General features: G+C 37.7%; 1 protein-coding gene across 1 annotated transcript in view; it reads right to left on the bottom strand.

Annotated features, from left to right (window-relative positions):
* Clvs2 (clavesin 2) overlaps positions 1-23997 on the bottom strand; it is a 71938-nt gene extending 47941 nt beyond the window's left edge. The window contains exons 1-2 of the mRNA XM_059273002.1: positions 23609-23997; positions 6664-6838 (exon numbers count right to left, since the gene is read on the bottom strand). Coding sequence (XP_059128985.1) covers positions 6664-6838; positions 23609-23997 — 564 coding nt within the window. The remainder of the gene's footprint in view (positions 1-6663; positions 6839-23608) is intronic.
* Positions 23998-24282: the final 285 nt, after the last annotated feature.

The following is a 24282-nucleotide window of genomic DNA, read 5'->3' as shown; positions in this document are numbered from 1 at the left end:
GTTGAAAGAGGGTATGTATTAAGTTTTATTGATAATTATTACTGTTTTTTACTTCAGCAAATATGTGTTAAGTAACTCTACAACACATATCTTTACTTTTGTTCAAGTTTAACACCTAGTTCCTCACAGCTAGGTATTCTGAGCATATATTGTTATTAAACAAGGAAACAAAAAGCAGTTTCATCCAGTAAAAATGTAGATCTAATATGTATATATATATATTATATATATATTTATATGTGTGTGCAAATCTATATACATGTATATATATATATATACATACATATATGAGACACTAGTGTACACCATTATCAGTGTCTTGACAAGCTCATTGAACTGAATTTATATATACCTTTTAGATACCTAATGTCAGGTTTTAAGGGTGACAGTGCCCTACTTCTATGAATTAAACCACTCAGTCAAAACATATTCTCACACCACAAAATTAAGCATCTTGAGTGTTTTCACTCATTTTGTTTTAGGCTAAGTAACAACTTCCTGAAAGGATGCATACTTAGCTCAGACAGCTATGCATGTGATGAGAAAAATGTGACTTTTTTTACACACTGCCCTTGTCGCTGCTTCTCAAATATGGTTCTGTCTGTGCATACAAAATGTGAAAGTAAATGTTCTTCCCACCAGGCTGTCGAAATGAATACAGATCATGAGGCCGTGTGTTCATTTTCGAGATAGGTATCATTTCAACACTGTCTCGTCAATGCTGCCTTATAATTGAAAGGCAGCTTGCAAGCAAAAGGTGTCTGCCATTGCCCAAATGCTGTATGCCTGAAACCTACTGTAACCTACTAGTAGATTAGCAACCATCACGAAGAGCAGCAGTAAAGCAGCCTGTAGGTTTTCTCTGAAGCCCTAAGTCCATCAGTATTACCACTTTCTTCTTCTATTCTTGCTTAGTCTTCTCACACATGTGCATGCACACATGTGACTTCACAGGTACCCACATTAACAAGTAAGATTTGGAAGACTGAATAAGCTAAGGCTGCGTTGGAGTTAATGGAGCTCCTCATTCAATGGCCTTCACGAGTTATGTTCCAAGTCGTTAGCGTGTACTATGACTTTGGCAAGATTCCCTATGTGTAACTGGGCTTCCAAAGAGTCAGAATCAGAATGTGTAGTGGCAGCACGTTTTGCCTTCTGCATGAATGATCAGAGCTCTCTGAGTTAGCAGGGTCCTTGAGTCAAATGAAAGGGCCGGTGAATTGACAACATATTCTTTATTCCTTCTCAAGTCTTACTTAATAAGGAATCTTGGAGTATCTGGCACCATGTTAGGTACTTTACAATGGTCCTACATTTGTGCTTTATGTAGCAATCAAAGACCTATTCAGCCCCTTGTCACAGCCAAACCCTTTGCTAGCAAGCATGTCTTGGATGCATTATGCAGATGGAATTAGGGGATTCCAGGGCAACTGTGGAAGTAAAAGCACAGAGACACAGCAGGACAGCGCCAAGGAGAATAACAGATAAGCATATCTGAAAGGCTTCGAACAATACTGGAACAAAGAGAACACAATTTTAAATTTTTTATAAATTGACTTTTTATTGCTAAAGAAGTTTCCAAAAAAATAACATATCAAAAGAAATAAAATATACTCAAAAAGGAATCATCATTTCACTCTGAATTCAAAGACTGATCTGTTCCAGGTATTTCTAAACATGTCACACTTTAATTGGATTCCCAGGAAGGTACCTTCTGTCTACAAGTCACATTCATTTAATCTTATATTGATTTTAAATGAAACTTCCTGTTTCTGTGACTACACTAATCAATTAACTTCTTGTAAGTAGCAAGACAATTTTCTCTTTTCTTTCTCTCTAAAGAAACCTAAATATATTCTTCCTTCAAACAGAGCTAATATTGACTATACCTATCAAGAAAACACACTGTGTTGATCAAAACATTTGATGCCTTTTATATTTTGAAAATGTTTGGTATTCTTTACAGACAAAATACACAAAACCCCCTTTGTGTCAAAACTAAATGTCTTGTCAATATATACTGGCATTTATAAAAGGTCTCCTAGATACTAACAAAACCTATCTTTACTTTAGCCTTCATGCTATATTCCAGAGACTCTGAGTCAGTAGGCAGTCACGAGGTTATTCACCAGAGAGCACACAATGGATCTGCTGGTGAGTGTCAACAAAGTACAAAAATAAACAAGACAGTCATTTGTGACTTCTTTAACTAGAAGTGAACATTCATATTATGGGCATTTCACTTACATTATATTCAAATGTAAGGATTTGGAATTATTTTAAGCTGTTGTTACCTAGCATTTCTTTGTTTCAATCCAAGAATCAACAATAACCACAGAAATCCTTGGGAAAGACATTGATGTCCAGACTCAGGTAACTAGACTCACCACTAAGTATCCACTGAGAAAATTTGGCTAAGTACCTTAAACTCACTGAAGTTTCACTTCCCACTCCATAAATGAACTTGATTAACTTAGGGGTAATTTGGGCGGTCCTCAAGATCCAGTTTCTTAATCTTTTGCCCCGTATTTCTTCTTCTACTCAGAAAATCTCTCCAAAGCAGAAAAGTGATCAAAACAGTTCCCGGCCCCAATTCTTCTCTGTCTGGAGAGCTCTGACCAAATGGCATAGCTTGAACTCTTCTATCCCAGTGGTCCAGATCATGGCCTGCCTCCCCAAGTTCATCTTCCTCAATTCATTTCTTCCTGCCATCACATCGGAATGGATTCATTATGTAGTTCCAACTCTCCCTAGTTCTGAATTGAGTTGTTCAAAGTACTTTCTGAGTGTTCCTTTGCCTAAATCCCCTTCTTGTCTGTTCCCTTAGCAAACTTTTGCACAACCTCCAAAGCCAACACTATCTTCACAAACAGCACCTTTTCAGCTAGAGTGCTTCATCAAAGAAATAAATGCTAAACTGCTCCAAGGGAAATAATCTCTCTTTTATTTTTCTGGCTTCCCAATTGAAAGAGTATTTTATTTTATATCCACTGTGAAATTTATAGATGTTATTTAACCATAGGGAAGAAACATGTAAAAATGTAATTATTTATATATAACATGAGCACCAAGAAAAGAGAGAGAGAGAGAGAGAGAGAGAGAGAGAGAGAGACTATTCAGATTCCCAAAGTTAATCAACAACAACAGCTAAAATTGAGAAATTGCTGTATTACTCAATTCTCAAATTTCTCAAAAAGGAAACAGTCCATCCTGATAACTAAAAAACATGCTACCAAAAAATCATCTGATCCACACCAACTTTAGCTAAGGTATCACCTGCTAGGTGCAAGATGTATCGTTCATAACAACACTTCAGATTAGTGTAAAGACCTAGAACGAGATTCAGGCAAGGTATGTAATTTCACAAGTCCTTGATGAGTGGCAGCACTGCCGTCTGGTTCTAGTTCTTTTTGACTCCTGCATCCATCCTTTCATATGGTCTCTCAGTTGACCTTTTACTGTAGGTCACAGTACACAGGTAGACCTATAGTACTTCCCATATATCTGTATAAAGTAGGGACGAGATACTAACTCTATCGAGGTCACCCAAATTAGTTTGCTTCAGAAAAAAAAAGGGGGGCTGGTTATATAAAGACAAATTACATAGATGACTCAAAAAGAAGGGAGACAGCACCTCTTCAAAACAATAACATCCATTCATAAAAGTCTTCATTAAAATTAGCTTCCCATCTTCCATTAGGCTCACTGGTAGCCTTTCTTATTTTGGGTTCAACATCTTGGACTATTATTTATATTAATCTAAGTAAAAGTCACATATAGCAGAATTAGGGTATACTGTTGCTGGGTTACTAAAACCATTCAGATTTCTTAACTGCTTTGAGTGGTTTAGTTGGGGGAAGGGGGTTACATCTGTGGTATTGCTGGTACCCTTGGTTCTCGTGGTTGTCAGGATAGCAGCCTGACATAGTGTCCTTATTTCAAACAGGCTTCCAACTCATGTTTATCTTGAAAATTGTTCATATTATATCCTGGTTGGAATATATAACAATGTTCATTAACAGGTTTTTTTTCCACATAGTAAATTCAGGCTAAACCAGAGACTTAATTTTAAAAGTCAGATTTTATTACTTCACTGTGAGACTAACTGTAAGCTTAAGTGTGTCATAATGGAAAACTTTTAGCAATCTAAGGGTGCAGAATCAGCAGTGTTTTAGAGGTAGTTGTATAGACACAGATTCAAGAAACAATCAATATGAACTGAAGATAATTTGGAGTTGAAGTTCAGTAACCTGTGTGGTGGTTCAAACTCCTCCCCATAGGCTCAGATGTCTGCATATTTGACCTCAGTTGGTAGGGTTGTTTGGTTAGGTTTAGGGGGTGTTGTCTTGTGGGAGGAGGAGTGTCTTCTATTGAGAATTTATTACTGAGGATTTCAGGAAGGAATTTTTGTCTTTATTAAGAAATTTTTTATTCATTTTACATACCAACCACACATCCCCCTCTCATCCCTCCTCCTCCTCCCCCCAGCCTTCCCTCCCCCAATCCACCCCCATCCCCTCCTCCAAAAAGGGAAGGCCTCCCATGGGGAGTCAGCAAAGCCTGGTACATTCAGTTGAGGCAGGTCCAAGCCCCTCCCCAGGCATCAAGGCTGTGCAATGTGTCCCACAATAGGTAATGGGCTCCAAAAAATTATTATTGAAAATTTAAAGACTCATAATTTCTACTTTTCTCTCTGCTTATGTTTATAGTTCAAGATGTAAGTTCTTAACTTCCTGCTCAAGCCACCATGCCTGCATTCTACCATCATAGACTTTTAACCCCCTGGAAATTATAAACCATATAAACTCTTTCTCCCATATGTGCCTTGGTCATGATGTTTTATCTCAGCAGCAGAACAGTAACTAATACATGTGTCAAACATATTCTCGAGAAGATCTCCTGTCTTTTAAGCATTTCCTGGTTGTCAATCTGGAGGTTTTAGGCCTGTTCACCATGTTGCTATTTGGGGAAAAATAGGTGGCTGAGTAGTTTATGGGGAATAAAGAAAAGGAAGCCCCATATGCACAGTAAAGCCTCTGCAAGGAATAGAGATTATTTCCCATTCTAGACGCAAACAAAATTTTAATCTGGCTTACTGTAGCTCCCGCCAGGTTCACACCAAGCACTTAAAGCTCTGACAATACTCACAACAAGAACTTCCTTTAAATCCTTGTTTGTTTTCCAGCAATGACTTATGAAGGGGCTCCCATGCAACATGTGTTGGATATAGATGGGTTCTCCATCTTTCCTACAACAGAAAGCCTACTCCAGCTTCCATATAAATAAAAAATGAGACCTAGCTAAGTAGAGATAATAACTGGTGAGGTGATCATTCTGTGTTAAGTGATAGTTGGTGATAATCAGTATTCTTCGCAAGTTGAAGAGCACTTTATGGATTGCCAGAAAATGGCAGAATGCATGACATGCTCATTGTACAACATGCATTATCCTTGCCCTCTCTCGGTTCTTATTAACTGTCTCTATGGGGTTATAAGAGGATAAGTCATCAGCAAAGCTGACTCACCAAGAGCAAGTCAGGACGCTTGCTGCAGGAAAAACCTATGTGGAGATCTGCGTGCCTTATTCAGTACAAAGGCAGGCCATAAACTGTGAACTAAATTTGATTAAGATGTCCGGCAGCCTGGAGGAGGTACCTATTGTTAAGAGGTCTGTGGTCATCAATTTAGTTGCCTGCAGACATCAGCAAGGATGGAATTATATCTATATATATATCATTTGGTTTATTTACCATTTAAAGAAAATGTAGCATCTTTCCTAAGGGAATATTAAGTATATAATTTGTTATTTTAAAATAAGAGACATTCTGATTGATAAAAGTGTTAACGTGCATACTTCTAGAATATGTGTTGGGAATACAGGTAATAAATACTGAATAATATCATTTTAGTAAACTTATAAATGTTCTAGGAGCTCAAAACCAGTTCCACAAATTATGCAAGTAGAATACAGTAGAGAGAAAGAGCGAGCAGAGGGCATCCTGAAAGTTAACAAGAACTTACCAATAGCAAGATTATGAAAGGCATGCATAAGAACTCATTTCCCACTTTATAATTCCTAACAAGTTTAATATTATTCCCTAGAAGATGCACTATTGCTGCACAACTTCCATATTACCACCCCTTTACTGACAAAGAGAAAGAAAGCAATAACTCCTATTATATATAAAGAAATATTTCAAAACAGATTTCTATACCTTAAGGAGCAGTAAAGTCATTGATTATTAATTATATACAAGACAACATGATTCAGTCTCAAATACACTAGCTTAATAGAGTCATTAAGTAAAATTTTGTTAATTTGCTAACATCACAGAAAATGAAATGAAACAAAAAAAACAAGCCTAAATACTAATACATCAAAACCAATGCATGTTCTGGCTATCAAGACAAATTTTCCATTCAACCCTAGCACTTATGTGTAGACTTAGAGCAGGCTCCTTTCACAAATCACAGGCCTCCCCTCCCCCATCCTTGTGCTTTCCTTGTTCAATCTTTTGGTTCATTATTGTCTTTAAGATTTGTGCTAAAATACACCTATACCCTTTTGGGTTTTGATTTCATTATTCCATAAGACATCCCATATTCTAACATATTAGACAAGTAAAATACAGGAGATAAGGAAATGATATCAGCATATTCTTACCTGAAGGCCTTCAATGGCAAGTCGAAGCATGCTTGGCGTAAGCTTAGAAGCTTGCTTGAAGGTAAAGTTACTCCAGTCTATGATCAAAACAAATCCATTTACTTGCAGCTCTGGATCTTCAATCATGGCTTCTAAAGAAAGTAAGATGGCACGCAAAATATCCACCAGTGTGTACCTATTAGCAACAGAGAAGTATTAATGTGAAGCTAACAACCACTTTTTATAGCCACCTGGATAAAAATTATTGAGGTTTTGTATTTAGGTGGAGTTTGGGGGACATGTTTATTTGGGGGTGTGTGTTGTTTATTTGTTTGGTTGACTGATCTTTTAGCAAACTAAAGATTCTCTTTAAAAGATCTCAAAATTTTCCCAGAAATGATTTCTCTTATGGTTTTAAGAAGAGAGGGACTTGGAATGGGCCATAAGAACAAAGTAGAAATTAGCAGGCAGAGACTGTGGCAGTGGTTCAACAGCTAAGAGTATTATGGGCATGCACTTCGCTTGCACAACAGCTAAGTTGAGTTCCCAACACCCATGTCCAGTGGCTTACAGACTGCTGTAACTTTATTTCTAGAGGAATCCAATGCCTCTTACCTCTGTGGGCACTGCGCCGATGTGTACATACTGCCCCCCCAATTAAAAATACATAATTTAAAATAATAAAAATAAATTTTAAGAAAGGAAACATATATTCTACCCAAACAAATAACAGTGCTTTTGAAAATATTACAGCATGTTTAAAATTGTGTAGTATTTTTATTTTCCTCTAGGCCATCCATGCATCTGAGCCTTTAACCAACTGAGAATCAAATACATTTGAAAATGTGTAAACCATGAACATGTATGGGAACTTTTTATTATCCAATAAATACAACCATTTGCATAGCTTTTGTACTTTATTAGACATTGTAAGTCATCAAGAGATACTTAAATAGAGACACTAAGCTACAGATAGGAAGCATAGAAAATATATACAAGTACACTGCCATTTTAGAAACAGTCTTAAACATCTTCAAATTTTGGTGTCTATGTAGAAAGCTGAAAAACAATGCCCAAAGACACTTGGAGACAACTATACTTGAAAAATTTGGAATGAGATTCAGAATCTCACCCAACAAACAAGAACACTGTATGAGAGAGCTATGTATAAAAATCCCAAGTCCTTAATTGTTTCAACTGTGTTTCTCTCACTAAATATAAAAGAAAAATAGAACATAGGAGAAATGGAATTAGAAAACAATAAATAAAAACAAAAGGGGAAAGGCTAAGCAATACCACACCTCTATGATAAACTAAGCTATCCAAATTTAAGGATTGGGGTCTTTAGCTTTACTACCTTGTACTTAGCCCAGTGCCTTGACACAGTCTAGAAACCCAGTAGGTGCACACATCCCTGTAAAACAGAATCAGAGACAAGTGCAAGGACAGTGACTCAAGGTTAAGACACTGTCTCAGCGAAGAAGGTAAAAGGAGGCATCAAATGGCAACTTTGAGAAGTGTTTTTAGAGGTAAGCTTATGAAAGGTTGGTACTATATATTTCACTGGAGATGAAGACCACAAAAAAACAAAATTATGATTCTGGTTTTATCCCAGAAGACGGGCAAACGAGCAAGTGTAATAAATCATATCAGTGGACTTAAAAACAGAAATCGCATGCTCATCTTAACAAATGCAGAAAAGGTCTTTGACGAAGTCCAACATCATTTCACGGTAAGAGTCCTAGAGAGGATTGGTTTAGAGAATGTTTACCACAACAAAATAAAGGTGATGTATGACAAGCCCATACTAACAGCGTGCTAAATGGAGAATAAATTGATGCAGTCCATTTAAAGAAGGAGCAACACGGGGCTTTATTCACACTGCTGCCCTCCTATTCAATAGAGTGTGAAAAGTCTCAGCTCAAGCAATAAGGTAAAAAGGAAATAAAAAGGATACAAATAGGAAAGTAAGTCAAACTCTCCCTGCCTGCCAATAATTTGATGCTGTACTTAAAATATGTAATGAGCCCACCAGAAAACTTCTCGAAGTCACTAAACTTTCAGTAACATCGCAGGATACAAAATTAAAACAAAAATTAGTAGCCTTTCTGCACACCAAGGCCAAACACATTGAATGAGAAATTGGGGAACTGCTCTCATTCATAATAGAGAAAAATAAAATAAAATAAAACAAAATAAACAAACAAAACAAAAACACACTATTTCTGTCTTTCATTAGAAACAAAAAGGCATCTAAGGAATAATAATACAATACAGCAAAAACATACAAATCAGAGCAGAACAAAACAAACAGAAGAAAAAGAGCCAAAGAAAAAAGCACAAGAAATATATATAGAAGCAAAACACACACACATTTAAACACATAGGAATTCCAGAAAAACAAAACCTGAAGCCTCAATAGATACACAAAGGACTTGTAAGGTTTAAAGAAATGCTTTAACTCAACGTTATGAGACAAAGAACTTATAACTTTTTCAACTATGCTGTTGAGTTCATTTTGTGTTAGCCATCTACTGTCCAACATGAGAGTAGTTTATTTCACCAGGTGGTGGTGGCACACGCCTTTAATCCCAGCACTTGGGAGGCAGAGCCAGGAGGGATCTCTGTGAGTTCAAGGCTAGCCTGGTCTACAGAGCGAGATCCAGAGCAAGTACCAAAACTACACAGAGTAAACACTGTCAGAGAGAGAGAGAGAGAGAGAGAGAGAGAGAGAGAGAGAGAGAGAGAGAGAGAGAGAGAAAGAGAGAGAGAGAGAGATTAGTTTATTTCCCCAGTAAGCCTTCCTTGCAAGTGGTTTTCAACTGGATATAGTGTTTTGAGTTAGAGATAGGGGCATGTATTCACATTTCCTTTCCATTCTTGGACCCCATCTGGTGCAGCTTCCTGCAGGCTCTGAGCATGCTGCCTCCATCTCTGTGAGTTTGAGTATGCATCATTCAAACTGTGTTTCGAAGGTCTTGTTCCCTTCTTGTTCTCCATCCTTCTGGCTCTGGATGGGAGGAGTGGTGGGGAGGAACTGAGAAGATCAGGGACAGGCTAAACTGTACTCAGAATATATTCTATGAAAAAATCTATTTTCAATAAAAGGGGGAAAAAGTTTGGAGCAAAACCAAGCAAGAGAAATTTTAAATATTTAAAAGAAAGAAATTAAGTTAGACACTAAAGATGCAAAAACCTTCTATGCTGACAGAGTAATAGAATTGACATTACAAAGATGACCAGCTTACAAAAAGCAATGTATAGATTCAATGCAGTCCCAATCAAAATAGCCATGCCATTCTTCACAGAACTAGAAAAAATCTTCAAATTCATATGTAAACACAAAAGATCTGTACATCCAATATAATCCTAAGAAAAAAGAATGATGCTAGAAGCATACATAAAATAATAATAATAAAAGCAGTGTGGTGATCACACAGAAAGAGACATGTATATCAATGAAATAGAATAGAAAATTCATATCTAAGTTCACTCATCCACTGATTGCTTTTTGTTTGTTTGTTTGTTTGTTTTTTGAAAAGAACAAAAATACACATTGGAGAAAATACAGCATCCTCAACAAATAATGTTGGAAAACTGGATGATGTCTACATGTGTAAGAATTAAACTAGACCTTTATCTCTCACCTTCATTAAAAACTAACTCCAAATCAGCTTCTATACAGCAAAGAAAACAGTCAATTGAGTGAAAAAAAAACAGCTTACAGAATGAGGGAAATTTTTTCCCATGTACCCTTGGACAGAGAACTAATATTATTGAAAAATCACAAAAAAAGAAACAGAACATCAAGAAAACAAACAACCAAGTCAAAAGCAGGCTATAGATCTGAAGAAAGAGGTCTCAAAGAAAGGAAATACAAATAGCCAATAGATATTTTGAAAATGTTCAATCCTTAATTATCAAGGGAATGAAAATTAAAATTACTTTGAGTTTCTATCTCTCCCATTACAGAATGATTATTGTCAAGAAATCAAATGACAACCAAAGCTGGAGAAGGTGCGGAGAAGAACAATTACTCACTGTTTGTGGAAGTGTAAACTGGTGTATCCACTATGGAAATCAACATGGAGATTCCTCAGAAAACTAGAAATGAAACTATTTATGGTACAGCTATTCCGCTCCTGAGCGTATAACCAAAGGACTCTACTGCAAAGACAGATGCTCATCTGCATCCATTTTTTTTTTCTATTCACAGCAGCTAGGAAACGGAATCAGTCTAGATACCCATCAACTAATGAGCAGGCAAAGAAAATGTGGTACCTACACCATGAAGTTTTATTCAGCTGTACAGGAAAATGACGTCATGGAATTGGCAGGTAAATAGATGAAACAGTAAAACTTACACTGATTGAAGTAGCCCAGAGACACAAACACCACATTTCACTCTCACATGTAAATCCTAGCTTCAAATTTCTGATTTTGTTTATTCAACTTGAAGTTCCCCTAGAAACTAGGAAGCTAGAAAGAAGCCATTTTCAGGGGTCGGGGTGTGGGGGGAGATAGTAGAATAATGGTAATACGAAAGTAGAGAGGGAGAATACCAATCCTGGAAAGGTTTAAGCAACAAGAGGAATACTGCATAAGGGAGACCGGGGGTAGGGAGAGGGTTGACTACACCCAAAGATGTATGACGTAGTCATATAGGAAACTATTATCTTGTAAACCAATTAAAAGTACATTTTTTAAAAAACAAATTTGAAGGCACATGTCCCGCATGGCTGGCCAATGCTGCTCCTATAAGCTATAGTTTAATGAAATTAAATGAAATCCCAGTGTCGGGTTTGAAATCCTCTTTAGGAGTTCTTGGTCTGGGTGGCCCCCACAGAACCACAAAATAATTGAGAGTTGCTCCTGTTTCTCTGGCTTTTCCCACCAGAACTCAATAAGAGTCTATTGCTGAAGACACCACATACCTTGATTTTAAGAATTAAAGACACCAGATTGGCAATGAGGTGGAAGCTTCCCCTAGTGGCTAGCTTTCATAGCTCCAGAAGGTGCCATTCACGGTACCAGAAGAGAAAAGGCATCAACAGTCTTACATACAATGCCAACATGCAAGGTAAGATAAGCACTCTTGTGCACCGGTAACATGCATGACTGCTGAGGAGACAGGCAACCACTCACTCTCTGATTTGCTGTAAGGCTTTGTCCACTTGGGGGAATCCATGCCTGGTACCATAACCCTAGTCAAAAATCAACAGCTGGGAAGATAGGGTAGGGGTAGATGCCGTAGGCCCTAGGGATCTACTTAATTCTTTTTGCTTAGCTAAATTGACAGCATCAAACTACCTTCCAAATACTACTCCAAGTCCTGATTAGAGAAACCTCTCATTCCAACCAATAGTTGTGAATACACAGACTCAGAGACTCTCAGGGATCTGACAATAAGGTCAAGTGCACAGGCGTGAACAAGACATTTTTACCATCCACAATGTAACTGCCTTCACCATGGCCCAGGGAACATTGTGGAAGAAGGAAAAGGAAGAAAGTAAGAGCCAGAAGATGTGGAAGTATATCTTCTGAGAAGAACACAGCCATTGAACTCAGGTCGTTACAGCAGGTGCACTTGTTTGCACTAAATCACCCAAGAATGGGTCTGTCACCCAAGAGTGGGTCTGCCCACAGTTAGGGATCGATTGGGAGAGGGCTAAGGCATCCTGGCCTCTCACTGTTGAACTAGCTCCTAATTGATCTGGGAGGGATGGAGTCACCCTCAGTTGTGTGTCACTGGTGAACCAACCAGGCTCCAATAGTAGTTCCGTTACGATTATATAAACACATCTGGTTAAACTTGGTAAGTCACAAAACAAAACATAAGTACATAAATCTGAGAATGAGACTGAAAGGGATAAAAGAGAGTTGATAGAGATGGGGGGCATAAGAGAAGGTGGGAGGTAAGGGGAAAGAAAATTCATTATACACATGCTCATAATTGGCAAAAAAAAACATTAAAAAAGAATGATCTTAAGTTAGACTATTTACTTTTATAAAAAATAATCATCAAAAGATTATTCTCAACTATCTGGAATGTATCCAGGTTGCTATAGGCCTCAGTGTAAAAATTTTAAAAATATTCCTTTGAATATGTAAGATAATAAAACTAATCAAAATTATTACACTTGTTTATTTGTTTGGGGCAGAATGGGTACAGGTGTGCACGTGCTAGAGTTTATGTGGAGGTCAGAGAACAATCTTTGGAAGTCAGTTTTTTTCCTTCCACCCACAGGGTTCCAGGGGTCAAATTCAAATGTCAGGTTGAGTGGTAAGTGCCCTTGTGCCCTGACCCATCCTGCCAGTCCCTAAAATCAGAAAACTTTGTGGAGAGTTGAAAACTTCTAGAGCTTATGTTCCTTGGATCTGTGGAACGATGTGCCCAGCTGTTTTTGATACTACTCGTGGCTGTCCCACATTCACTCTAAACATAATGTTCCAATAGTGTTCTGAGCTGGAGCTTGTAAGCCTGCAGAAATGAGCAAGTTAGAGCAGAAAGGATATATTTTAGGTTAAAACTGGGCACCTTTTCAAAAAATCATTTTTAATTTCTGAAATTCACAATAAAACCATGTTAAAAAATTTAAATTCACAAAAGCCTAATCTGGATATTCCCTCATGAGGATGATTTATCCTTGCATTACCCATAAGAATCTCAAATATCATTGATATGAAAACATTATAAAATGTATTTTAAATCTGAAGTATGCTACAAGGGGGCAATGAATTTATATGTAGTGAAAAAATCAATCATGGACCCAGTAAGGATGAACCAAAAGACGATTTGTTTCAAAAAATATACTTGGAGCATGGTCCTTCAAAACTGTGTCAAAATCAAGAGATTTATACACTTCATTATTCCTAAGGGAGTAAAATAAGGCAAATCACAGCATAAAGAAGAAGTGACTCTGGATTGGAGAATTTTCAAGAGGAAATCTACCCTTTTAAAAGATACTCAATGTCTTACTCCAAAAAGGTAACTAAATGGTCTGATATAAATAAATCATTTTAATTTTTAAGTTTGAGAAAAGAAACATTAAAAGGTTCCAAGCTAACTGCATTCAGAGGGCAGGCCAAAAACACTCCTGACTTCCTCTGGCCTTCTGTTGTCAAACATGTCATATTCTCACCATTAGCAACTCAGCAGGCTCTTGCTTAACAGAACATTATTACACAGGCTCCTGCCACTGCCTGTAAAATACCATCCACAGAGACATAACCTCTACTTTTAAAAAAAAAATCATCTCTTCAGATATCTTCCCATCATTTTCTTTTTAAAATTACTTTCAGATGGTGTTTTTTTTTTATTGAAGACCACTAAAATGAAATGTTTCACATGTTCATATTTGGGGTGTAGACCCAAGATGAACGGCCACTGCTGTTCATCTCTTGTGTACTAGGAAAGAGTCATGAATAAAACCTAGCACACTATTGCAGCTCATGACTACCAACTGTGCTTCCCAAAATAGCATAAACCAAGGCTTGAATCAGTTGAAAGAAAGATGCAGAACACATAGTAAGAGGAAATCATGATTTTTAACAAAGGGCAGCATACCATGTAAACCATTGCTCTCAAAGGAAATTAAACCTTCCATAATATGTTTTTTAAAAAATCATTGACAACCATAGCTACTTCCTATTCACTGTGTAGTCAGAAAGTATTGAAGCCCTCTTGAAGTCCATCATTTGTAAAAATCAGTCTTCCTTACAGAGTGTAATATATCCCTCAATTCATAAGTTGGGATCATTTTTATTTAACTTAATGTCTTAATGTAAAACTTATGGCCATACAAAATACAAAAGTCAAAGTGGGGACTGTTATTTATTTCTCTAATCCCAGCTTCCCTTTGTGCACTGAAGAAGTTGCTGAATATCATTAAGTTTTCACTTCCTTTTTCAAAGTCAGAGATAATACCATTGACCTCATAGGACAGAACGTAAAAACGTGTAGCTTTGTGCCTACCACAGACTCCACAGTTAGGTTCTAACTTCTGTGATTCCTGCAGAAACTTTTTTCTTTTTGCATTCACTTAATCTACACTTGATGTTTGGACCTTTTGGGCATATAGTCTCAGTTTAACAAAAATTTTATAAGGATAAAAATGAAATAAATGAAGTGTAGCGCATTTAGCGGTGCTTGGCCTGTAACGAAAACAAGAAGAATGTTTACAATAATCTTTGCTGCTGAGACTGAACTCTTTCTTGTCCCACTTTTCTAGACAGTGTTTTAGTTTTTCCTCCACTCCTTCCTCCAGTATCCCTAATGTGAACGTCGAATTTGGTCTCCTGCTTTCCTCATGGGGTATCTCACAAGCTTCCACAGTCATGTGTTTGTACCTTTGGCCAAGATAGTAGGTAATGCCCTAATGATGGGCCCAGAGCCAGTGTCACTCCTGAGATACATCCCATCTTCCCAGTAGCTATGTAAACACCAGCACTTCGGTACCCTTTCAACTGAATTATTTCATATCAGTGGAACTCACTCTTGTGTCACCCAAACCAACTTTCCCTCTGGGATCGCCTGCATCAAGCACTTAATGAATAACACCTTGTTAAATTTCCTTTTGCCTCTACATTTACTCACCAAAACCCAATTCTTCCTTTCTCTATGTATTCATGTATCTTTGGTATCCAATGACTCCTTTCCACTAGAGCCCTATTTCCATTACCTAATATAGTAGCACCCTGCCTCTTTTTTATTTGACCTTCTTTCTTTCTCTTCTAGACAGCTTACCTACTCTCTTTTGTAAAATTGGTCTTCTTAACACCCGCATGTAACACTAATCACCCATAGCTCTTCCAAAAATCTCACTATGTCCTTAAAAAAATACTACTAAGTCTACCTTACAGACTCACATATAGCAAGCTCACTCCAGACACTTGAGATTTTATCACAAGAAATGTACCCCCAAAACACTGGTGTTTTTCTTTGCTCTTCCTTCTCTTCAGTCTATTGAGATGCCACTGCTTTTCGTTTTCCTTAAATTCTACCCTTCTCACCTCCAGCATGCTCTGCTATGTGAGCTTGTCTCCATCTATTTGAGACATTGGCGGCCTTCTCCACTACAAATCTATATCTCATAAGAAATCCCAGTTTGTCTTTGGACCTCAGATATCTAATCTTACCGTTGGAGCTGTGTTTTTCAATATGATACTACTTTCTGTCATCAGTACAGCAGCAACAGGCCCTGCACACTCAGTCCTCTCATATTCTAGGCAAAAATCAAATTATTTCCAGAGAATACAAAGTACACTGTTTATATCCCCCATACAGAAGAAAACAAGCTGCCATTATTTTGGTGTAAATATTTGGTTTATATCATTCACTTCAGGTTTCCCTCTCCCTCCAAAGGACAAAATGAAAAGATATCTAAATAGGAAAAAAGAGTTATATAATGTTGCTTAGTAGGGAAGAAAAATGAAACTTTGATTTTTTTTTTTAATTAAAGAAGTTAACTACAGGATGTGAATTCTGAAAGGTGCTTCTCAAAAGCACTCAAAGTGACCAAGTAAGCTTCTTTTTCTGCCTCTATTGCCAAGCAATTTTTTGTAGTTTCCCTCCTAGAGTCCAGAGCAGCCCTTCCTTCGGTGCAAAGACCAACTAAAATGGCAAATGGGTTGTGTCCTCTACTTTGGAGCCTTTTCAGTATCACAGGGGAAATACGCGCTAGCATCTCGGTATCACACGGAACAGCACAACAGCCGGTAATTTCCCTTTGTCACTAAATCAATCAGCCATTATTAAACCCTTCATTAAGGCTAGCCCAACCTCTCAGTTTTCATTAAACCACATTTTTCTAATGTTGAAAGCATTTCCTGCTAGAAAGGTGCTTGAGGATGAAACAAAGGCAAAGAATTGGCTTTATTGAAGCTGCAGCGTATCATTAGTGCTAAAGCTGATGAACCCATCTAGACGTTTTATATTACCATACATGATAATAATGATTAATGATTAATAATAATACTTCTATCTGGGTAATACTTAAGATTTTTCAAAGCAATTTCAAATATATTATTTTAATCTTGACGTAATAATGAAGTCTCAGCACAGGTTTGAGCCCACTATTTTGCAGAGGAGAATATGGGTCTCAGAGCATTTAAAGTTTTCTCAGAATCTTCATGGGAAGAAAGAGGGGAGCCTAAGTTAGAAGCCAGCGTCTTTCTGACACCTAACAAAGTTCTTTCCACTTCCTTTGGTGTCTTATACTTAGAACACGGTTTAATGAAGTTGATCTGCATTGTTGTGTCTTAATGGCATTTATGTGCGAGATGATAGGAGATCAGGAAGTCAATACAACATGGCACTTTCCCATTGAGTAAGGGATTTGGTAGAGGAAAACCAGTAGCACATTCAAAGGAGGCAGGATGGAAGTGGCTCGGTCTACAAGCCCTGGAAGAAATGGAAATTCTTGTTTTCGTCTGCTGGGCTTCTGTCTCCAAGCCCATATCAGCTGCCTCAGTCTTACTATCATTTGGTGCATGTAGGTAAGAACAGCAGAACCACCAAATGAGACAGCCACAGATAAAATTCCAGTCTATGGAGAATAAAATGGAAAAAAACCACCTGTAGCAACATAAAATAAAGCAGATTCATGCTGGAGAAAACAGAAGCACATCTGGAAGCCTAAGTTTCAGGACCAGCTACTCTAAGCAAATGTCACTTGCTACAAGCAGATTTTGCTTTCAGAACATTTCTTTCTCACCTTAGCCTTTTGTTCTCCTTTTTCTCTATAATCTGAAGTTTAAGCAAGATTTTTTTTAATCACAAATGAATTTTTTAAGTATTTGTAGTAGGTAGCCATTCCAGCTTTGATCTGGAAGTTCCAACCCCATTGAGGCTTCGGTAACTGTCACGCCTACAAGGTGGGGCCAAGGGAGGACCCTGAAGACCCGAGATCTGGATGCATGGGCTCTCTTGGTTCCTGGACCCTGGACACTGGAGGTAGACTGAGCAGAGTTCGCCAGAGAACACCACCGGACTGCGCCACACCTTTTCCAGACCCTGTAAACTATCCCTTTACTTGTAAGTTTATTTGTATCCCACAAAATAAACCTCCCTTTTAATTACGTGGAGTGGCCTTAATAATTTCACCAATAAGTATTAAGGCTGATTTATGTTGGCAACTATCTATACACAAAAGGAACTGACTAATCCACATACTAGTTAAAGGAAACCAGGGAAAGTTCATAAACTAGTGGATACAAGATGCAGAAGTGTTTTTGAATGGATGGATGGATGGGAACAATAAGAATAAATTTAATTAACTAGATAGGTGATTTTTTCCTACACAAACTGAGTAGTTCACAGCCCCCAGTTCTAACAGTAGTCTATAGTATCTTCATCAAATATTTGAGGCCCAACTGGTGGTTAGTTCTTTGGATTTTCACTTTTTGTTCCAGAAAAGCTCTATGTCCCTTAACATTACAAAGCAAATGCTATATGATTATACTTGTTCTTAATACTTACACATTTTTAGATAAAAAGCAAATAGCTGACAGAAATAATTTTTAAATCAAATTGAATGAAATATTAATAACTCACTTTGTTGCTTACTATCATAAGGACATAATAGATCAGAATAGATTTTCCTCGTTCTGTAAACACTGCTGGCTATAATAGTGAAATTATGTATCCATTCCAGGCAATGTTAAAGGAGCTCAGTCTTTGTTTTCCCAAATGGAAGGCATTCATTCATTTAATAAACAAAACCTGCCTGTGTACTATGTGTTGATACACCTTTCAATACTTCATGTGAGTCATCCTGTAGTAACTTAAGTCCTTTGCTACTCTTTAACTTTGTTTAAAGTTGCTTATTTGTAACATGGGAAGAGCCTGAATCAAACCTAGTCAGCATGCTAGCAAGGGTGGCGTCTCTTGTGTTTGCTGCTATTTTAGTATTATTTCACTAGTTGCTGAATAATTGGCCCAGTTTTAAGACACTGTCCTATTTTTTTTTTCAAGAATCTGTCACCTTACATTTCGCAAGACAGCTTTTTATACTACCTTCAGTTTTCCATGGTCTGTACCTTTGTTTGGCATCAGTTGCTGTTCCCAGAATGCTGTTGAGAGAACTTCTTTACAGTTATGGGAGTTCTTTCAGGACAGAAATCCCATGTAACGTCCATCAACCATTGCTAGCCTCAACCTAGTCAAAGCCCACCCATAACATCACACAGCAGTGCCTTCCAGCTGGTGAAGGTGCCTTGTCTGCACTACACTTGACAATAATGTCTCAGCTGAGAACATTCCAGTAATCTGCGAAAGGAAGTCTTTTAAAATCAGACCAAACCATTGAGCCTTCTTTTTTAAGGATTGCTATAAGCATGTTTTCCTACTTCTCTGGCTAATTGCCCAGGACTATTTCAATCTATACATACTCATTTTTGTTTTCCTTCAACTTACGTCTTTTAGAGGACTTTAAGGAAGAGCAAATCATTGCACCTGGCACTTAATCAAGCTGGTGTGCTCTGAGGCTGGTTTTTTTTTAAGTGTTAAGTGACTGAGCAACTTGCATTTTGTTGACCTCACTCTTTGGAAAAAAAGGAGCATGGTCATAAATTGAAGAGAAGCCACAAACAGCTGTCCATTTACATTGTTTCTTTTCTAAGAAAAAGCTATACAATACCAATAAATGTGCAAGACTAATAGACAAATTTTTGGAAAATTTAGAAGATCAAAGCCATATCTGAACAGTCTGCTGTCTACCACTTCCAGAACTTGAATACTGTATGCGATAGTCAATCATTGTGGCAAAACAAGAACAGGATGTTTAGCACACTCTGAATTACCACAATGATAAAAATTGTTTAAATTGTAGTTACATTTAATTGTTTTCTAACGACTGTAGGCTGGGTTCCAGATAAATGACTGTTTGGGATATAAAGAACAGCCCTGTAAGCTTGCTGCAATCTACAAAAGTATTAGTAGTAAGCTCATCGGCAATACACAAGTCAATTCCGAATATGTCATCTTCTATTTCATATGACAAAACTTCACTCATGAGTATCTCCAGTAACAGTTACTTCTCCATGCATGGAGTGCCCCCCTCTGTGTACATGTATGTGAGATGTACACTATACAGACACAAGTAGAGGTCAAAGCTACCAACTTTTGGTGCCAGGCCTCATCTTCCATCTTGTTTGAAACAGGGTATCTGTAGTTTTGCCACTGTGTACAACAAGCTGATCCATGAGTTTCCAAGGATTCTCCTGCATCATATTCTTACAAATAAGAGCCCTGGGATTGCAGAGGCACAGGCTGTGTGTCTAGCTTTTACATGGGTTCTAGAATTTGAACGTAAGTTACCTTGCTTTTGTGGCTAGTGCTCTTACCTACTGAGCCAACTCCACAGCTTTAATCTATGGAGTCCAACTTCTCAGATATTTGCTCTTATCATCTGAGACCTAGAATGCTTTCCCTTTCTATTCTAAGCTTCATTTCTTCAAGAAGCTATCTCCATGGACCAATGTCCCAGACTTTTGACAAAATCTGGTGAAGAAAATTGAATTTATCTACCAGTCCTAAGCAAGGCACTATCATCGCAGAAACACGTGAAGCGTGTGATATCTGGGGTCCAAGAACAACCAATGATGCAGTGTGACTATCAGATTGTTTATAATTTCCTTGTGTTTACTTCTATTTGCAAAAATCGTGTTAGACGATCTGAAAGAAAGGAGATAAATTTGTGTGAATCTTCCAAGGTATAGCCTGATCAATGAAACGCATGGCATCTAAACCTGTTCCAGTTCATAAAAAAAAAAATCACTTGGACATTTTAGGATTTTGAGTTGCATTAGATTTATTATAAAGTGGCTACACTGCAAGTATTATGCTTCACATAATCTTCTTGATGACTCCATGTCTCAGAAAGTTTTGAGAAATGGTTTAGTTCTTTATAGTAAGTCCAAACTAACTTGTGCTGTAACTCAGTAGAAAAAGTCACTCACTATTTTATTTATGCTTTCCTCTCACACTTAAAGGTTCAGTGTCCTGGGGAACATCGAAATTTTTCTTCCTTATACAGTACAGGAGAAAACTCATCACAGCTCAGTTCCCACTTAGAATTTTTGGTAAAAACTGTGAAACTTTTATTTCAACTCAGGTTCTTTCTGAGTCTCTCTACTTTCTAGTTCAAATGCTTCTGTTACCAGATTAACTTTCCATAGACTTGGCTTTTTTTTTTTATCAAAATCCATACATTTTCTTTTTACCTCTGTACTTGGGAAATTGTATATAAACCCTATCCTCTTAAATTATGTGGGTTGTGGATTTTTCTCAATGTCTGAAATTTCCCTGTTTAGTCATTTACAATCCCCTTGTTCTTTCCTTAAAACAACATTACTTTTTAAAAACAGTTGTTCAACTCAAGGGATGTGGTCAGAGCTAAGTTCAGACATGCAGGCTTATTGAACTCAGGTGCTTTGGGACTATCAAGACGACAGAAAGGGAAGTGTAAATACCTGAACCTCAGAGCAAGAGAGGGCTGGAGAATAGGAGAACGTGGCATGGGACATGGGCACCTAACAGAGCACTATTACCAAGGTATCATATAGAGAAGGTACCAGAGACTTCTGCAGGAGTCAAGTAAGATAAGCCACAGGACTTAGAACAGAAAGAGGAAATCCAGATTGAAATGACCTGAGGAGGCTCAGGCACTGTGAGAGACAGCTTCCCTTCCATGTTAAGGCAGAGATCAGAGCACTGTTTAATCATATATCCTGAAGATGAAGGCTTCTAGAGAATGCCAAGATTTAGAACAGTTTATCTGTGTCCCTGTCCATCAGTATGTGTTGATTTGAAACTTGGTATAGGTAAGAAAAGAAAATGAACTATTTTATTTTATGAGCAAAGAAGGAGAAAAATATCTGAAATTTAGATAATCCCTAAACCAGGTTCATCTTTTTCCTGTTGATGCCTTCTAGACGAGGTATAGATCCTGACAGTACATGTCCATAAAATGTGGCTTCTCATTTTAATTTTAACTGCACAAGCATTTATTATTACTTATCATCTTGTATTGGCTTATTGAAAATAATTCTACATGCCAATCAATAAATTCTCTCCCACTATAGATTTTCAGGGAGAGTTTTGATGATTAATAGCCTGTCTTTTTTATTAATGCATACAATAAGCAACTAAAACACATTCTCTTTCCTATAGTCAAAATAACTCTTCCTACACACGTGAGAACTGCAAGTAACATTCACTTTGGTATGATTTATAAAGTGTGAATAATATTTGTTCACTTACAGAAAAAAACAATAGAGTGTGTGTGTGTGTGTGTGTGTGTGTGTGTGAAACCTGCCTCTCAAGACTTCAAACAGATTCAAGACATATTTAAATATAAAATGTCTCCATACTTTCAATATAGCATAACACCATAGCTCAATGAATATATTTCTAATCTAGCTGATATAAGGAATATGAGATTCTGTGTCAATTTAATTTTTACATTTTGATAGACACAAATGGTTTGCATAATTCTATGGTGAACTTCTTACATCAAAAGAAAAAAAAAACACTCACAGAAAACATGTAGTCAATGACTGGAACTGCATAATCCTTTGAAGTTTCCTACCCGAACTCCGCACCCCAAAAAAAATTAATATAAGAGTCATAGGATTCACCAAAGCAAGGGGACTTCATCCCATCCTGTAGCTAATCCTGTCTGTGAGTTCCTAACACAGTTAATAACAGTCTTTATATTTACTAGATATAATATATATATATATATAACAGTTAATCTTTATATTTACTAGAAAAAAATCAGTAGAACCTTTCGACCTAGAATTGCAGGAAAATATGACCAATTAAAAGGGAAAATCTATTAAAATATTCATTTACATTTTAACATACTATTAATACTCTCAGAAGTCTGTTGAGGAATCTGTTCAAGTTATTGGATCTCTCTTTAACTGCAGAAATCATTTACATTGCTCCAGAAATAGTTTAAACTAACCAAATGCATCCAAAGACACCATTCACAGAACTAAAGACACCAAATGCCTTAACAACTGGTTTCATAAATGCTATGAAATATGTCTAACTTTGTATTTGATGGAAACTACCTTACCCAAGAGCCTTTTGTAATTTTTATGTCTTTCCATCTGAGAAAAATAGTTGTGAAGAACATAGAAACGTCACTGTCAGCATTTTTCTACAGTAAAGTAGAGGAAGTAAGAGTATTATTTCTCTTCTACTAAACAGCACCTGAGCTCATAGTCTACCAGCTGATGGAGCTTAAAGTTTCCCACTTCAAAAAGACGAGCAATCGCATCAGACAGGAAGCATGCCCTTCAGATTAGAGACAGGTGTAGAACACAAACACCAGTCAGCCTTTATTTTCAGTGTCACTAAGCATGCTCAGCGACAGAAGAGGGTACAACTCTTCCTTCTCATTGAAGTGACACCTATCATATTACGCCTTCATCTACACATCACCAAGCAGAAAAATTCCCAAGCAATAAAACTGCCTGTTCTTGGCTAAGCACCAGGCTATTTGGGGGAGATAAAATGTCAGTAAGAGGGAGAGAGAAAGACGATAATGACAATGATGATGAGGAGCTGACTTTAAGAATTTCTTGAGGATGAAGAAGGAAAAAGTTGTCTCTATTCTCCCCCCCCTTTCTCCACATTATTAAACATGAGGATTTAGAAGCCCAAAATTTTTAGAAGTTTTATTTAGCAGTTTTGTGATTTAGTTCTCAGCATCATAATATGGGTTGGGAGCACGTAAAGCTACAGAAGAAACTATGTCAGAGAAGGAAGTTTTAAAAAGTAAAAATACAATTTCTTCCCAGGGAGCAGACCCATAGCTCATTTCTCAGGCCCGTGTCCCCTTCACCTCCATCCAAATAACCAAAAGCATCGGAACTGCAACATCCCAAAACTCCTCGGAGTAAACTCTAAAAAACTGAGGGGTCAAAAGATCATAAGTAAAATTTTAGATTTTACCTGCTCTGGTCCCAGTTGGCAGCAAAAAGAACTAGAATCTTCCTCCCATAGTGGTCCAGATTGGCCAGGCCCCCAGGAAAGCCATCCTTCAGTGCCTGCTTGATGCCAGGGTCAGTAGCCTTGAAGCTTTTGAACATATCCAGGTTCTGTTGCCGATACTCAAAGTATTGGGCCAAGAGGCGGAAAGCCTCGAAGTGATGAAACTTCCGGGCCCGCAAGAAGCGTAAGATGAAAGCGTCATCCGTGCGCAGAAAGCCAATGTCTGGCCTAGTGATGACCATGTCCCTCACCTCCTGGATGTCCTGGTGCAGAGTGTCTGGGTTCTCATTGAGTTCCAGGCGAGCTTTCTCCAGGGTCTCAGGGGAGAGACCAGCTTGCAAATGAGTCATTGTTACCTTGTGCCCAAGCTGTCCACCCTGAAGCTCTCCTTTGGTGTCCAACAACACACCTGGCCCTTGCTACCTCCACACCACACTCAGGCCCCCAGTCCTCCTAGCGGCTGTCTGCTGCTTCTCCTGTACAGGAAATGGTTCCTCTTCACGTTCAGTCAAGTACCCTGTTGCTCCTGCTTTTCCCCCCACAGCTTTTCTGGAGAGTATCTAAACTTCTAACCCCAGCCCCCCTAAAAAACAACGCCTCCCATTAAAAGTGGGCCTCTGGGCAGGCCCTAAAAG

Source organism: Peromyscus eremicus, chromosome 8b, assembly GCF_949786415.1.
Source record: "Peromyscus eremicus chromosome 8b, PerEre_H2_v1, whole genome shotgun sequence".
In the NCBI taxonomy this organism is placed as follows: domain Eukaryota; kingdom Metazoa; phylum Chordata; class Mammalia; order Rodentia; family Cricetidae; genus Peromyscus; species Peromyscus eremicus.
This window is presented reverse-complemented; position numbering and strand designations above follow the sequence as displayed.